The sequence below is a fragment of the Sarcophilus harrisii genome, chromosome 2, assembly GCF_902635505.1.
Source record: "Sarcophilus harrisii chromosome 2, mSarHar1.11, whole genome shotgun sequence".
Lineage (NCBI taxonomy): Eukaryota > Metazoa > Chordata > Mammalia > Dasyuromorphia > Dasyuridae > Sarcophilus > Sarcophilus harrisii.
This window is the reverse complement of record NC_045427.1, coordinates 43,830,416-43,847,771: the sequence shown is the minus strand read 5'-3', so window position 1 is coordinate 43,847,771 and position 17,356 is coordinate 43,830,416. Positions and strand designations below refer to the sequence as shown.

The 17,356-nt window shown below is 36.8% G+C and overlaps 1 protein-coding gene across 8 annotated transcripts in view; it reads left to right on the top strand.

Annotated features, from left to right (window-relative positions):
* Positions 1–17,356, top strand: part of NFAT5 (nuclear factor of activated T cells 5) — a 121,376-nt gene that overhangs the window by 102,451 nt on the left and 1,569 nt on the right. For all 8 annotated transcript variants that reach the window (XM_031950077.1, XM_031950078.1, XM_023495145.2 and 5 more), the window contains 4 exons: positions 1,692–1,824; positions 8,547–8,624; positions 11,422–11,570; positions 12,043–14,557. In XM_031950077.1, coding sequence (XP_031805937.1) covers positions 1,692–1,824; positions 8,547–8,624; positions 11,422–11,570; positions 12,043–14,557 — 2,875 coding nt within the window. The remainder of the gene's footprint in view (positions 1–1,691; positions 1,825–8,546; positions 8,625–11,421; positions 11,571–12,042; positions 14,558–17,356) is intronic.

The following is a 17,356-nucleotide window of genomic DNA, read 5'->3' as shown; positions in this document are numbered from 1 at the left end:
CTTCCTATATAATAACTGATGAATTGGTCAAACTATAAATGAAATCTGAAAAGCGATGCAGTGAATAGAGAGCTGTCCTCAGGATCAGAACCATGTAAGTTTGGGCCCTTCTGTAACATAGTGGCTGTATGACTTGGGGCAATTTCCTTAACTTCTCTGTGTCTCCAAGCAACTCAGATATACTCTAGGTATAGAGCAGATACAGAGCTGTTTTGATAGTTGTTTACTCACCAGGAGCTCTCTCTATCACTGTAATCATGAATCTATTTTTAAAAGAAGTAATAAATGAATCTGCTGTATTACATGTATATAGTACTGAGGTATTATCAATAGAATATGTGCATTGGATAATTTTCCAGCAGTTATTGGTTGATTTGTCCTAATTAATCTATATTCTCACATGGCCCAAAGACTGAATATTTGTGGTGGCAATCTTGACCTAAGGTAGAAACAGAGCAAAAAGAAGCTCAGGGTTTGCATAGGGATAAAATCTCTGATACTGACTTTATTAATAGAATGCCCCAAATAAATACAGTCCAGTTAAGCAAGAAAAGATCCTTTGACTCCTTCTACATTCAACTTACTTGGCATTTTTTACAAAAGTATAGCATTTGCCTCCTAATTTTTCTTTCCCATTACTTGAGCCTTTGGGAAAAGAGAATTCATTTAACATTGGCTGTTGCCAGAGTGATTAGAACTCTTAATAGTAGTAAAGTGGTGTTGGACTAGATTTCTTTTCTTTTGTTAAGGCTTTTTTGAAAAAATAGTACTTTTAAATAGCATTAAAATGTCCTAAAAAAAAAAAAAAAAACTGTAGAACAGATTTGAACTGAGGAGGATCATTTACATGGAAGGATTGCAGAAATTTACCAACTTTAACCTGGGCTGTATTTGTTGTTTTGTCTTGAGGGTACTTTTTTTCCTCCAAATATAATTTTTAAAGTTTTAGAATTTTTAATCGAGAGCTTATAAATCACCTAGTTTATTCATTCCTTTTGTAGAAAAAGAGAGGGACTTACAGAGGTAGAGTGATTTGACTGAGTGGCAGAGTAGAGTCTAGAGCCCAGATTTCTTAATTCCTAGAACATGGTTTTCTACTCTTTTTCCCCCAAGGAGAGCAGAGTTGGGAATGGGAATGAGAGAACTTAGAAGAAGGAAGAATTTGAAAGGAAAAGACAATTTGCTGGGAAATTGACATGCTTCCAGTACTAACAAGTTACCCTCTTTTAATATAAGAAAAATGTTGGATCTTAGTCTACATTTTCTGCTGAGAAAAATAATAGAACACACTGTTCACATGTCCCTATGAAAACCCTAAGCTCTTTTTCTTTGCATATTGTCAATAAGATCTGTATACAGAGAATGCCTGGAAAAGTTAAGGTCCTACAAGAGTGAATGACATCTATCTTCTATTTTCTGAAAGCCTGGGAACTTTGACTTTCTGTGAATAAAGTTTTTTATTCCAATGGGACCCTAAGATCTCGATGCCAGACAGACTACAGGGTAAAAGACTTATATTATGCCTAGCAGTTTTATCTAGCTCTAGCATTAATTTGACTAATAGAATATGTGTTTTAATGAATTCTTTTTTCATTTATAGCTCATAGAAAAATAAGTCTATAAAATTTTAGTAGTATTACCATTTTAGCCCTCTGATTTTCTCATTTTCCCCTTTACCTTTGTCCAACCAGAATCATCTTATTGTGAAGGTGCCTCCATATCATGACCAATATATAACCTTGCCTGTGTCTGTGGGAATATATGTAGTGACCAATGCTGGAAGATCCCATGATGTTCAGCCATTCACCTACACTCCAGATACAGGTAAGTCCTAGAATGAAGCCAGGGTTGAAATGAAGGATTAATTTCTAATTTTTGAAGAGTGTTGAGAGAGTTTTAACTTAGATAATGGGGGAGAATTAAATTATTTATCATTATTGTAAAAATTTATTGTAATTTTATGTTTTCCAGTTTTTAATTGTTCAGTAAATTTGATATAAGCTATCTTTCTAGTTTTGTGCAGCGAGGTGGCAGGTTGGATAGAGCATTGGCCTTGGAGTCAGGAAGACTTGACTTCAAACCAGGTCTGGTCTCAGATACTTAGTAGTTGCATGATTCTGGACAAATCACTTAATCTGTTTGTCTCACCTGTCAAATGAGCTGGAGAAGGAAATGGCCAACCACTCTAGTATCTTTGCCAAGAAAACCCCCAATGAGGTCAAGAAGAATTGGACACAACTGAAAACAACTAAATAAAAGTCTTCCTAGTTTATATATAAAACTCTTAGTGAATCCAATTGTCAGGACACCAGTATGAAAAGCTGAGACCCTTTAGCCTTCAGAGTTACATGAAGCTCACCCTTATCAACCCTGAATAAAGATCATTGCAATTGGGATATAGCCAGGCCCAGAAAGTTTTTTTGATATTTGGGGCTCTATTTTAGGTACTCTATTTTAAGAGGTGATTATCCAAATGAATAGTCTTTAATAAATGCTCTCTTATCAGTGTCTCATCTAGAATAGAAATGCAAATAAAGACAAGGTGTAATTCTCATAAGGTGCCAGTATCTTTCACTGTTCCTTGGGTGTCTATTTACATCTTAAGAGAAAAAAGAGGCAATACAGAAATATATTTGCTTAGTCATTTTTATCTTGTACCATAGTCAAATCTCAACTCTTAATTTCTACTTGGCTTGTGGCACCAAGTTGCAGAAGGGCAACATTATAGACATGGTTTCAAACAATTATGTAATCATATACCTAGTCCTACAATGAAGTAAAGAAAATGAACATCCTATTTACATTTTTTTCTTAAAGAAGCCAGACCAGTATATAATAATATACTTTTAATGTAGGCCTGACTCACAGGGCCCATACTACTGTATCTGTTTGATTACCTGAATGGAAGACACTGTCTTCTAGTAGGAATCATAATGTATAGGAACTGAAATTTGCTGCTTTATTTAAGTAAGCAGACTCTAGCTGCTGATTTATAACAGTTTACTAGGGAGCCTTTTTTAGTTCCCTCAGCTGCTAGGCAGTCCATTTACTCTTTCACCACAGATGTTACTGAAGAAGAATCAATAATCTTTTCCTAGCCAGAATGCCCTTTAAATACAACTGTCCGAGAATTCAAGATCCTGGTACTGTTGTATAAAAGTATCTGGTGCTATACCCACCTCTGAGGAGATAAGACTAGCTTCCCTATATGTTTGTGGTCTGTACTTTGTTGTTTTTGTTTTTGTTTTTGTTTTTGTTTTTGTTTTTTGAATTTTATTTTATTTTATTTATTTTTTTTATTTAATAGCCTTTTATTTACAGGATATATACATGGGTAACTTTACAGCATTAACAATTGCCAAACCTCTTGTTCCAATTTTTCACCTCACCCCCCCACCCCCTCCCCTAGATGGCAGGATGACCAGTAGATGTTAAATATATTAAAATATAACTTAGATACACAATAAGTATACATGACCAAAACATTATTTTGCTGTACAAAAAGAATCAGACTCTGAATTATTGTACAATTAGCTTGTGAAGGAAATCAAAAATGCAGATGTGCATAAATATAGGGATTGGGAATTCAATGTAATGGTTTTTAGTCATCTCCCAGAGTTCTTTTTCTGGGTATAGCTAGTTCAGTTCATTACTGCTCCATTAGAAATGATTTGGTTGATCTCGTTGCTGAGGATGGCCTGATCCATCAGAACTGGTCATCATCTAGTATTGTTGTTGAAGTATATAATGATCTCCTGGTCCTGCTCATTTCACTCAGCATCAGTTCGTGTAAGTCTCTCCAGGCCTTTCTGAAATCATCCTGTTGGTCATTTCTTACAGAACAGTAATATTCTATAATTTTCATATACCACAATTTATTCAACCATTCTCCAACTGATGGACATCCATTCAGTTTCCAGTTTCTAGCCACTACAAAAAGGGCTGTTGTGGTCTGTACTTTGAAAAAGAATGATAGAATTCTAAATAATATATCCTGTACTGAAACAAAATTCCCTTCTGTCATTCAGCTTCTGCTTAAAAGCCTCCTCAAGATGGCAAGGCAGTCCATTTCCTTTGGGGTAGTTATAATTGTTCATTTTTTCCTTATAGTAATTCTGTTTCTGAAATTTCCACCCCTTGGTCCTTGTTCTCCCTGGGTTATTGTAGTAGCCTTTGAATGTACTAGGAATAAGTGCCTCTCTTCTTCAATCCATCCTCCCCAAACTGCTAAAGCTCAGGTTTAATTTTGTCTATTAATTCAACTCAGTGACTCACTGTTACATCCAGGATTAAATATAAAGACCACTTCTAGCATTTAAAACTTCTCACATCTTGACTCCTACTCTTCTTTCCAGTCTTCCTATGCATCATTCTTCCCTACAATCCTACCCATAATGGCCTGCTTGCCACTTCTATTTACTTATTTTTCATCTGGTACTCTAGTTCTCATTTGGGTGCCATTTGTGTTGCCATCTCTCATGGTTGAAATGCAGGTCCTCTCTTCATCTCTGCCTTTTGTAATCTCTAGCTTCCTTCAACACTCAACTCAAACACCATCTTCTTGGTCAGCTTCCTTTAAAGTTGTCTTCCCTTTTGAGGTTTACTTGAATATTCTACATATATGTGGTATATAGCTATTTCTGTTCATGTTGTCTTCCCCCTTTGAATGTAAGCTCCCTGGGGGCATGGACTGTTTTTGATTTTTATTTGTATCTAGTGCCTAATACATACCAAGTATCATACTTGTTATTTGATTGACTGAGTGAAATAAGCATTGTTGGAAAAATGATTACCTTAAATATTTTTTCCAAACTAAAGGTTCTTTCTGCATGTATGGTATTATATGCATGTAGAAGAAATCTTAGAACTACTTTGTCCAATTCATTTCCTTGCCAGTGAAGTATGTGATGTGAGAATTTGCTGTTAGTAATAACCCAGTAATGTAAATGTTCTGCTCTCAAGCTTCAATAAGGAAATGAGGTATTCAAGTTAATCAAAGTAAGCTGTTCTCAATAACAGTTTGTGTATATGTATGTATATACACACACGTCTGCATATGTATATGTGTAATCATTCATATATCTGTGTGTGATATATACATATGTTTGTACAATCGCTATGCTGTTTACTGCACATGATTTAAATATTCTTTGATTTAGACACTTGAGTTCTATAGTAAGCCATAGTTATTAGGACTCTTGAATGCCAATGTAATGGAAAAGCAGAGAAGTATAGTGTCTTTTAAGAGATATCACATTGATTAGATGCCAAATAAAAATAGCTTTTGTAGTTTTAGAAAAAAAGCATTGTCATGTTTTCCTTTCAAGTATTTTCCTAAAATAACTTATGGGTGATAAATAGAAAGCATTTATTAAATGCCAATAAGCATTTAATACTGTACTAGGCAGTATTCTGAGTGTTAGGGAATAACAGATATCAAAGGAAGACAGTTGGCAAGATGTCCTGAAAGGCTAAATAGATGGGATGTAAAGATAAGTCCATTATTGGACGCAGTGGATCAGCTGACATTTAGTCACTAATCAAGAAGCACCAGGGTAGGAGTCCTAAGATGAACCTGGATTAACTTCTCTAATGACTAAATCCATGGATTTTACAGGTCAAGAATGTAGAGGTCCAGGAGAGCTGTGGAAGATGTGGATCCTAGAGGGGGAAGGCAGGGCAGTGGTGGCAGTCAGATGACTAGATACTTACTTGTTCAGTAAGTCTTTAGAAAACAAGACATGGGTTTTCAAGAAATATCTGATGGTCTCATATACTAACTACTGGTTAACCCTTTAACTCAGACTATGCAGACACCCAAATTCCATTGGGTATTTAGACAAGGAGAAGAACATGATCATTCATTCTAAGAGGATATCATGAGGGTCACCAGTTGCAATCTTTCCAGTGAGATGAAGGACACAAGACATTACTATCTTTTCGGCCATTATGTCCTTACAATACTAATGACATTGCCGTTCTCACAGTCATGTCTCCTGGGCCTTGTCCTCATTTGCTACTATGCCTTTAGTTCTTTCAACCTTTCCATCTGATGTGCAGATGAACTCTTTTATATGTTATCTTTCTCAATCATAGAATGAGCTGCTTGAAAGCTGAGATTATCTTGATTTTTCTATTTTTACTCTACTATTTAGCACATAATAAATGCCTTAAAATAATTTTTCCATTCATTCTTGTCCCATTGTGATAATTCCCAAATCAAGTTACTAATTACTTGGTTTTTCGAAAATACATTTTAAAGAATTATTTACTGATTTTTAGCTGTTAACATTTATGGAATCCGTTAACTGTTTGTGAATTGTATATAGATTTATTTCTTATCAAATGCTCCATAATTCATTTATCTGTTCATAGTGCAACATAACAACTCTCAAGAAATGTGTACAGTTTTATCTATGTGTGTCTGCATGCATGTCTGATAACTCTAGCTATCATTTGAAATTATCTGTTCTGGAGTGATACGTGGAAAATGTAAATTGTATTTGAATAGAAACACTGTAAAATAGATTAGAATCTATTTAGATGGAATCTTTATTTGGAGAACCTTTTTATTTAAGTTTTACAGGGTGATTCTAGTTGTGTAGGATAATTTGTAATTACTTAGTGATAAGTTAGTAATACATATGTTAGGATAGGGAAATAGATTGAAACTTTGATTTCACCTCTCAAGTAAGAAAACTTTGTCTCCTATTGGAACTCAGTGCCTTCTCTGCATTTTATCAGCTTGGGACTGCCCTCAGCACTAGGCAACTAATAGTATAATACAAACTCATTTTGAATAGGGATTATTGTTCCCTTTTGTATTTATATCTTCAACATTTAGCACAGTACTTAGCATATTGTAGAAAGTCATAAGTAATTTTTGATTGACTTATTGAAGTGACTTGCCCAGAGTTCCAAAGCTGCTAGGAATCAGAGATAGAATTTCCTGGTTGTGAGACCAGCTTTCTGTCTGCTATAGCTTAATATGTTATAGTTGGTAAAATTTGAATTAAAAGTTCCAAATGCACATTATATATTTTTAAAATTCAGCCTTACATACCCACTGTCTATTTGAATATTTCTAGAAGTCTGCTGAGTTGTAGATTAATTATATCATGCTAGTACATTTATTAGTTTTCCCCCTAAACTTTCTTACTCTCCCTCTTTTTAAAGAGCAACACCATCCTCCCTGCCCCTCAGGCTTACAACCTAGGAGTCATCCTGAATTCCTCACTATCTCTTACTATTTCTCTCTCCTCACCCCACAGTATCCAAGCTGCAGCCAAAGCCTGTGATTTCACCTTTGTAGCATCTCTTGAATATACTATCTTTTCTTCTCTGACACTTTTTGTTGTTCAGTTGTTTTTCCATCATGTCTGACACTCTCTCATCCTATTTGGGGTCTTCTTGGCAAAGATACCAGAGTAGTTTGCCATTTCCTTCTCCAGCTCATTTTATACATGAGTAAACTGAGGCAAACGGGGTGAAGTGACTTCCCCATGATCACACAACTATAGCCTGAGGTTGGATTTGAACTCAGGAAAATGAGTCTTCCTGATTGCAAGCCTGGCACCTATCCGCCATGCCACCCCAACTGCCCTCTGACACTGCCCCTACTCTAGCGCAAGCTTTCATTATCTCCCATTTGGACTATTGCAGTAACCTGTTGGAGGGTTTGCCTGCTTCAACTCTTTCCCCACTGCAATTCATCTTTCATTTGGCTACTAAAGTGATTTTCCTAAAACACAAGTTTTGACCATGTCATTTTTTCAATAAACTCCAGTGGCTCCTTGTTAACCCCAGGATCAAACACAAAGTTTTCTGTTTTGACATTCAGATCCCTTCATAACAACCCCCTCTGACTTTTCAAGTTTTCTTATACCTTACTCCCTCACATGTACTCTGAGAACCAGTGACCCTGGTCTCCTGATTATTACATGAACAAGAGTCACACTCTCAGCTCTGGGCATATTCTCTGGCTGTCCCCTATGCCTAGAATACTTTCCCTCCTCTATCCTCCCTACTGTTAAATCTCAAGTAAAAACCCATGTTTTACAGAGAACTTTCCTCAATCCCTCTTAATTCTAGTGCCCCCCTTCTTTTAATTACTTCCTATGTTTGTTGCATATTGTCGTCTCTATCAAATTATATGTTCCTTGAGAGTGAGGACTGTTTTTTGGTTCCTTCTGTATCCTCAGCACATCGCAGTGTCTAGTATATAGTAAGTACTCAATAAATGTTAATGATTGATTAATAGTAAACCTGTTAGATAAGGATGTATTGAATCACATTTGATTGCCCCTGACCTTCAGAAATATTTGACCAGTGTTAACATTTCTTTCCCTTGCATATGTAGAAACAGGTTAATATACAAAAGAAAGCATTTTGATAAAATGTATGTTTAAAATTTCATTTCAATACTGAACATGAAATTGAGTGAGATCTTATAGGGAAATAGTCTGTTATTAAAGAAGTTTGAAGCAAAACCTACTTGTTCATTTGGATAATTTATAGTAAATACCATCATTTCTTTTAATCAACAGCTAATGCTTTGAATGTAAATGTGAAGAAGGAAATGTCCAGCCCAGCAAGACCTTGTTCTTTTGAAGAGGCTATAAAAGGTACTAGATTAATCCTTATAAAAATATTTAATAGATAAACCTTTATATTTCCTATAGTACACATTTTTTTCATTTGTTTATATTTGTTCATATGTAAACACTTAATTTTTCAGTATGATTATTTTCCTTCTTTTTTTTACTCAAATATGTTTATCTTTGAAAATAGAAAGGTCTCAGGTTTTCTTTGTCAAATCTGCTTTTAAAAAATTAAAAAATAAAAATATAGTTAAACTCTATCCCTATTCCATTACTATAAATTTGATCAAATTATGATCTTTCTGCTATAAGAGGGATCGTTTTAAAGGTTAGGTGTTGTGTTGTCTTTTACTCCTGCATAGTTTCCTGTTTCTTTCATCCCATGCTACTGATAAAACATATTACGACGAAGTAAATCTTCAGTTAATTTTAAACTAAAAGGTTGAGAAAACAGAGCATTTTATTAAGCAATTAAAAAATTTTTTTTAGTCTGTGAGACTCTTAACATTTTCAATTCATTAAGTTTTTATTGACTACATAGAGTATGCTTGACACTGATAAGCAAATTGATAATCATATTACTTCTTCCTATACCTATTCTATTTTTGGATAAATGAATGAATGGAATAGTATTTGTTAAGTGCTTTTGTCCTTAATAAATAAGCATATGCAAAGCTTGTGGCTAAAGACTAGGGATCCAGACAGGAATATTAAGACTCCCAAGGAACTTTCATTATATAAGATGTTTCTGCTAGAAGTCAGATTATTCCTCTCATAATTCAAATATTCTCTCACTCTCAAAACACTGTATAAATTTTATTAGATTATTTTGGATAAAAACCCAATATTTTTGGATTTAGAAATAAAAACAAAACTTAGGTTGACACTTCATATAATAATATAATTCTAAAAATCTTGAGATTCATATTAATAGATGTTAATGATCTATCTTGCCTCATCAATCGGAAAGAAACAGGGGAGAATAAAACTAATTTATTGAAAGATTGACAAGAGGTCCAGCCAAGCAAAATTTTCCTAAGAGTATTTAAGGACAGCAAAAGCGAATAAAAATAGAAAAGATCTGCAGTGGTTTTTATAATAAACTTTTTACCATCAAGGATATTAAAACTATCACACTTGGCCTCGCAAATCACAATCTTGGATGTGCTAATAGAGGAAGTGGAAATTCACTAAAAAGAAAAGAGCCCCATTCTGAAATAAGTATATAGAGACAAGAATGCAATATCCCTTTGTATTTACTGTTCTTAAAAAGCATTTGATTCAGGAGGAAAAAGCATTACCTTAAAAGCTCTTTTCCAATAAGACATCTCCCATTGTTATATCAAAACTGTTCAAGTTTCTGTGAAAGAAAAACAGAAAAGGTTTTATTCAGTGAACCACTAGTTATAAACATTAGGCAAAGTATAAAATAGAAGGTGTTTATCTAATACAGAAGTTCCAAATTGAAAAGAAATTCCTTGTATTTCTTTCAATATCAACATTATGCTAGTTAGTTCAAGCCCCAGAACACTGTAGAACCTCTTGGGAGAGATTCATTACTATCTGCCTGACCATCCACACAGCAAAGACCAAATGGATGAAGAATTTTTATTGCCTGAGTTATGACATATAGTTGAAAGAATGAGTACAAAGCCAGTCTACCTTCAGGCACATCTGGAGTAGACAGTACAAATGGACGAGCAGGGCAAAAAATTAAGCAAAAAGGAGGAGAGTGCTGGATTGCTATCAAAAAATCACAAAGCACCATTAATTTCCCCAAGGTTCTCCCAGAAATAAAGGCTTTCATAACAATGACATATCAGTATTGTATGACACACAGCAGTCTCCACTATCACACTGAAATCAGTGGAGAGAGAGACTGCAACATATGAATAACAAGGTTGACCAGAAAATTTAGGACAGGATGATGGGTCGGTGATGAAGGAGAGCCTTGAATGTTAAACCTGAACTCTCTCCATATGAAATGGTGAAGAGAGTGTCTGGCATGTTGAGTGGAACCTAGGGTTAAATTGAGGAGAGTTGAGATCCAGTAGGATGAGCAGGTGTGGAGGCAGTTATTCCCATTCAAGGCAAAATCCCTTTCACTGACATCACAGATCCGTTTGAGAAGGAGCAGATGCTCATAGGTGTGTAGGTGGTGATTTAATCAAGGGCTTCCAAGGACCTCTAGTAAACTGGTTAAGTTCAATAAATTCCTAAGGAGTGAGGATTGCACTGTCTATAAAATTATTCTTTTCTTTCAGACTACACTCAATAAAAAAGTAAATTAGGCTCAGAACTTGCTTCCAAATTGGCTACTAAACCCTCAAGTTATATTCTCAAGATAGTCCTGAGAACCATGAAACCCATGTGAAGTATAAAAACTGGATCTGTGATTTTAAGGGTATAAGGCACTCCCAGATTAGGAAGCTCCCTCTACTAATGCATGTCAGCATCTTTTCTGAAACTTAGTCTTTAAAGGTTGCCTTGAGAACTGAGAGGTTTAAGACTTTCTTAGGGTCACACAGCCACTATGTATTAAGAGTTGAGACATAAAGTCAGGGCTTCTTGGCTTTGAGGCTAGTCCTTTCTCTACTATATCATATTGCCCATGTAGAAAGAAATAAAGGAAAAGGAAAGAATAAAAAGAAAGAGAGGGAGGGAGAGAAAAGTATTACATTTTTGTGAGCTACTTCATCACATAGATTATACTTATTTTTCTACCATTATAGTTCCATGAGAAAATAGTTCTTTAAGCTGTCAGTTAAATCCAACATATATTAGAATTATAAATTTCACATTTCTTTTTGTTTGTTTGCAGTAATGAAAGCTACTAGTTGTAACCTAGATAAGGTAAATATTCTTCCTAGTGCCTTGATCACTCCACTCATGTCAAGCAGTATGATTAAGAATGAAGATGTTACTCCAATGGAAGTAACAGCAGAAAAAAGATCTTCTCCTGTCTTTAAGGTGAGTTATGTTGATGTGAGTTCCAACCCTTGACCTGAATCTAAAACATCCTCTATGCACAGAATGATTTTTCTATTTTTCTATGGTTTTATTTTCAATCTTCTTAACCCCTACTTCCTCATTTCATTGAAAGGAGTTCTGTTTTTCAAAATTATTTTTCTCTCTAATATTGTTGTTATATACACCATTCTTAGTTCTACTAATTGTACTCTGCATCACTTCATAGAAGTCTTTCTCATTTTCTCTGAAAAAAAATTGTTTTGCCCTTCTTATGGCACAATAATCTATTGCATTCTTATCCATTAATTTGTTTAGTCATTTACCAACAGGACAGCCCTTAGTTCTAGTTTGGGGCTTCTTTATATGTGTTCAGAATCTCTAGTTTGAGCTAGTATAACTTTGTTTTCTCCATACTTCTGATCATTCAAGTCTCATTGTTAGTATATCTTTGGGGGATTTTTTTGTTTTTTAGGCAACAAAGGCAGTTGGATCAACTCAGCAAACATTAGAAAATATCTCTAACATATCCGGAAGTGGATCTTTTTCATCATCATCTTCCCACTTACCTCCTGAAAATGAAAAGCAGCAGCAAATTCAGTCTAGTAAAGTGTACAACCCAGAGACTTTGACAACTCTGCAGACACAAGACATTTCACAATCAGGGACTTTTTCAGCAGGTCCTGCTGCTGGCCAGCTGGCCAGCAGCGATGCACTGTTGCAGCAGGCGACCCAGTTTCAGAGCAGAGAGCCCCAATCGAGAGAGGTGTTGCAGTCCGAGGGCACTGTGGTGAATTTGTCTCAGTTGACTGAGGCATCACAGCAACAGCAGCCGTCACCCCTGCAAGAACAAGGACAGACTTTGCAACAACAGATTTCATCCAACATTTTCTCACCATCAAACAGTGTGAGTCAGTTACAAAATACCATACAGCAGTTACAAGCTGGAAATTTTACAGCCGGTGCTGCCAGCAGCAGCAGTGGAAATGTGGATTTGGTCCAGCAAGTCCTGGAGGCCCAGCAGCAGTTATCTTCAGTTTTGTTTTCTGCTTCAGATGGTAATGAGAATGTCCAGGAACAGCTTAGTGCTGACATTTTTCAGCAAGTCAGTCAAATTCAAAACACTGTAAGTCCTGGAATATTTTCTTCAACAGAACCAGCTGTCCATGCCAGGCCAGATAATTTAATGCCTGGAAGAGCTGAAAATGTTCACTCCCAAGCTGAAAATACATTATCCAGTCAACAGCAGCAGCAGCAGCAACAGCAACAGCAGCAGCAGCAGCAAGCGATGGAATCATCAGCAGCCATGGTGATGGAAATGCAGCAGAGTATCTGCCAGGCAGCTGCCCAAATGCAGTCTGAGTTATTCTCTTCAACTGCCTCTGCCAATGGAAACCTCCAACAATCTCCAGTTTACCAGCAAGCATCACATATGATGAGTGCATTATCTACCAATGAGGACATGCAAATGCAATGTGAATTGTTCTCTTCTCCTTCAGTTTCTGGGAATGAAACTTCTACTACTACAACACAGCAAGTTGCAACACCAGGTCCTACCATGTTTCAGACTTCAAATTCCACAGATGGAGAAGAGACAGGAGGACAAGTAAAACAAATACAGAACAATGTATTTCAGACTATGGTACAGATGCAGCACAGTGGAGAAAATCAACCTCAAGTCAACCTTTTTTCATCTACCAAAAATATGATGGCTGTTCAGAACAGTGGTACTCAACCACAGGGTAATGGTTTGTTCCAGCAGAGTAATGAGATGTTGTCTCTTCAGTCTGGGAGCTTTATACAGCAGCCTTCTCATTCACAGGCTCAGCTTTTTCACCCACAAAATTCTATCGGAGAGGCTCAGAATATATCCCAGGAAACTCAAGGTTCTCTTTTTCACAGCCCAAGTCCCATTGTCCACAATCAAACTTCCACTTCACCCTCTGAGCAGTTGCAATCTTCGATGTTTCATTCCCAGGGTACCATGGCTGTACTACAAGGCTCGTCTGTTCCTCAAGACCAGCAGCCAACCAACTTGTTCCTTTCTCAGAGTTCTATAAATACACTTCAGAATAACACAGTGTCTCAAGAAGAACAGATCTCATTTTTTACTACACAGAACTCCATTTCTCCCCTCCAGCCAGCACCCAGCACTGAGCAACAAACAGCTTTTCAACAACAGACACAGATATCCCATATTCAGTCACCTATGCTTGCCCAAGAACAGGCCCAACCCTCTCAGCAGGGTTTGTTTCAGTCTCCAGTATCTTTAGGTGCTCTTCCACCAAATTCAATGGCCCAGAGCCAACAAGGGACAATCTTCCAAGCTCAGCATTCAATGGTAGCCATCCAGAATAGCTCTTCATCCCAAGATCCACAACAACAGCAGCAGCAGCAACAACAGCAGCAACAGCAGCAGCAACAACAGAATATTTTATTCAGTAACCAGAATACCATGGCTACAATGGCATCCCCAAAGCAACCGCCACCAAATATGATTTTCAACCCAAATCAGAATCCACTGGCCAACCAAGAACAGCAGAACCAGTCTATATTTCACCCACAAAATAACATGGCATCGATGAATCAAGAACAACAGCCCATGCAGTTTCAGAACCAGAACACAGTTTCTTCCCTTCAGACCCCAGGATCCACCCAGGCTGAGCCACCCCAGCCATCTTTATTCCATACCTCTCCCCAGATTCAGCTGGTTCAAGGGTCACCTAGTTCACAAGAGCAGCAAGTCACACTCTTCATCTCTTCGGCTTCCATGTCTGCCTTGCAGACCAGTATGAACCAGCCAGACCTGCAGCAGCCTCCTCTCTACTCTCCTCAAAACAACATGCCAGGAATCCAGGGAGCTGCAGCTTCACCTCCACAGCAGACTAATTTATTTCACAACACAACGGGAGGCTCGATGAACCAATTGCAGAATTCTCCTGGCGCATCTCAACAAACTTCAGGAATGTTTTTATTTGGCATTCAGAATAGTAAGTGGTGTTTTATTACTGCTTATGTGTATATGACTTAGCAATTGAGAGTTGACATTTTTTTAATACCTTTGTAAGTTTAGTCTCCGTATAAGCTTTTTCCCCATGCTACAGACATAGACTGGAAGCCTTAGCCAGCTGAAAAGTGAGCTATGTACCCAAACCTAATGGATGAAAGCATGTGGATGGATTAAATTGATCAGACGGTTATTAAATGTTAGCTCTGGAAAGCTGAATAAGTTGCAAAGAAGGTTCAGACTCGGTTGGTGAAGGGAACTTTCTGATCCAGGAGTTGCTTCTCCTGGTGACCTCATAGGTCCAAGCCCCACTTTTCTGTGCTGGGCAGGATATCAAATGCCAAAGACACAAAGATTAATCCTTTGCAGCATGGGGCTTCAGTCTTATATTTTCTCCTCCCAACAACTCTGGAAAGTACTTGCCATTAAACTAAGACAGTTTAAGTAATTTCTCTACTATCACATAGCTTGTCTCTAAATCTGGACTTGAACTTAGATCTTTCTGACTCTTGGGTCAGCATTCTATTCACTGTACCACATAGGCAGTTCAGAGATAGTACATAGAGGCGGGAAACATCAGGTTAAGTTCAGAGAACAATAGTAGGCCAGTTTAGCAGAGACAGAAAGTGAATGAAGGAAGATCCTGTGAAATGACAGTAATAATGATAGTAATAGCAAGTATTTATATAACAATTTTAAGATTTTCAAAGTATTTTACATAGGTAACTTATTTGATAAAATCTTAACTTGAAATAGAAAATGTGACTTGGATCCAGACTGTGTAGACTTTTTAATTCCTGACAAAGTTGGCATTTTCTCCCAAAGGTAATAATAAGCCACATAATATTTCTGAGGAGAGTGGTTTAGAAAGGGCAGTGTATTAAGATTATTTTGCCAGTTGTGTAAAAGATAGATTTGAGGAAGGGAGAAATTAAGATCCTTGAAACCAATTAAGAGGTTTTGGAAAAAGTCAAGGCAAGAGGTAATGAGGTTTAAAAATTAAGTAGGAACCATAGAAGTAGAGAAAAAATGTAAGATAATGTAAGAGATAAAATCAATAGGGCTTCATATCTGATTGGATATGAAAGGTGGAAGGATCAACATAGGCTTTGGTTTTCAACCTGAGTGATGGGGAGTTTAGTGAACCTCTCAGCTGAAATAGGGAAGGTGGATGAGAGAGAGAAAAAAAATCAGGAGGAAAATAATGAATTTAGGTTTGGACATGAGTTGTATCTGGTTGTAGAGAGTACAGTAATACAGTGGACAGAAAGGACTAGCATTCAGGGGAGAATTTAGAACAAGACACACAGATTTGTACATAAACCTGGTAACTGAATCCTGTTGTACAGTTTTAAATCTGGATGGGGAAACAGCAGAGAAAGAAGCAGGGTTAATACAGAACTTTGGCTAATACTTATTTGTGATAGAGGAGAGCAGTGAATTAATGGAGAAGATTGGAAAAGACTAGCTTAACAGGTAGGAGAACCTGCAAAGACAAGTGCTGTAGAATCAATCAACAAGCATTAATTACTTGTCTCCCTTGTGCCAAGAACTAAGATAACGGGAAATTATACAGGAGAAAAAAGTCATCCTCCATGTCACACACTGTAGAAGGGTGAGAACAAGGCATCAGCTTTAGCAAATGAGATCACTGATGTTCTAGAGAAAGACTTTTGTTTAGATTGTTCTAGCTGGAAGTCATATTGCCAAGCGTTCAAGAATGGATGGTATGTATAGGGTTCTCTTTCTAAGGCTTCACCTTAGACTTCCATTGGTAAAGGGAACTTTCTGATCCAGGAGTTTTCACAGGGAGAAAAATAAAGAATAATTTAAGGGTATCAAAGAAGGATTTATAGGTTTGGTTTTAGAAGAGAGACCTGAGCAAATTTTTAGACTGTTGAGAAAGAGCCAGCAGATGCAGACTTAGATTAAAAATGAGAGATTGAGGGAATGATTGAGGGAGTAAATTTATGAAAAAATGGCAGGAAGCACAAATAAAAGATTGGAAGGCTTGGCAAGAAGGGCACCTTGTGTTCTGAGCAAACAAGGAAAGGACAGGCAAAGGTGTACTGAAGGTTTTTGAGGTGTTGAGGAGAGGAAAAGCGACTAACTCCATCTGGACTCAGTCCCCTTGTAAAAGAGGTGAGGTAATTTTCTGGAAGGTAGTGTGGTGGAGAGTAGAGAACAGGGCTTGGGAGAGAAGTACAAGTCCCTTTACTGGAGAAGAAACTAGTCACTAAATGTGTCTTACAGGAGCATCATCTTTGTCACTGAAATGTGTTTTGGCCAATTGCTCTTAGAGCATTAACCGTATATATGATAATATATAGTGTTTCCCAGTATTTTAAGCTGTTAATTGGAAAGTGAAAGGCAGACATGACTGGAATTCAGAAGAGAAGTTTAGAGATAGGCACAAAGATTTGGGAAGAAGCTACAGGAAGATGATAAGTGACTACAAAAAAGAAAATTCATGAGATGTAGTTTCTTCCAGTAAAATGTAGGTTCCTTGAGGGGCAGAGAAGAGTGTGTTTTTTATCTTATTTTGTATCTTGACCTCAAATTCAGGTCTCCTAATATACTACATTGTGAGAATCTTTTTCTTCTACTCTCAATGAGTTATTTTTTCTGACTTCATAAGACGGAATTTTCTTTTATTCTCCAATACTGTGTGTGTGTGTGTGTGTGTGTGTGTGTGTGTGTGTGTGTGTAATATTTAGTTGGAGATATACAATAGGCAGTTAATGATGACTAAAACTCTGGAGAGAGTTTAGGATTAGTCACA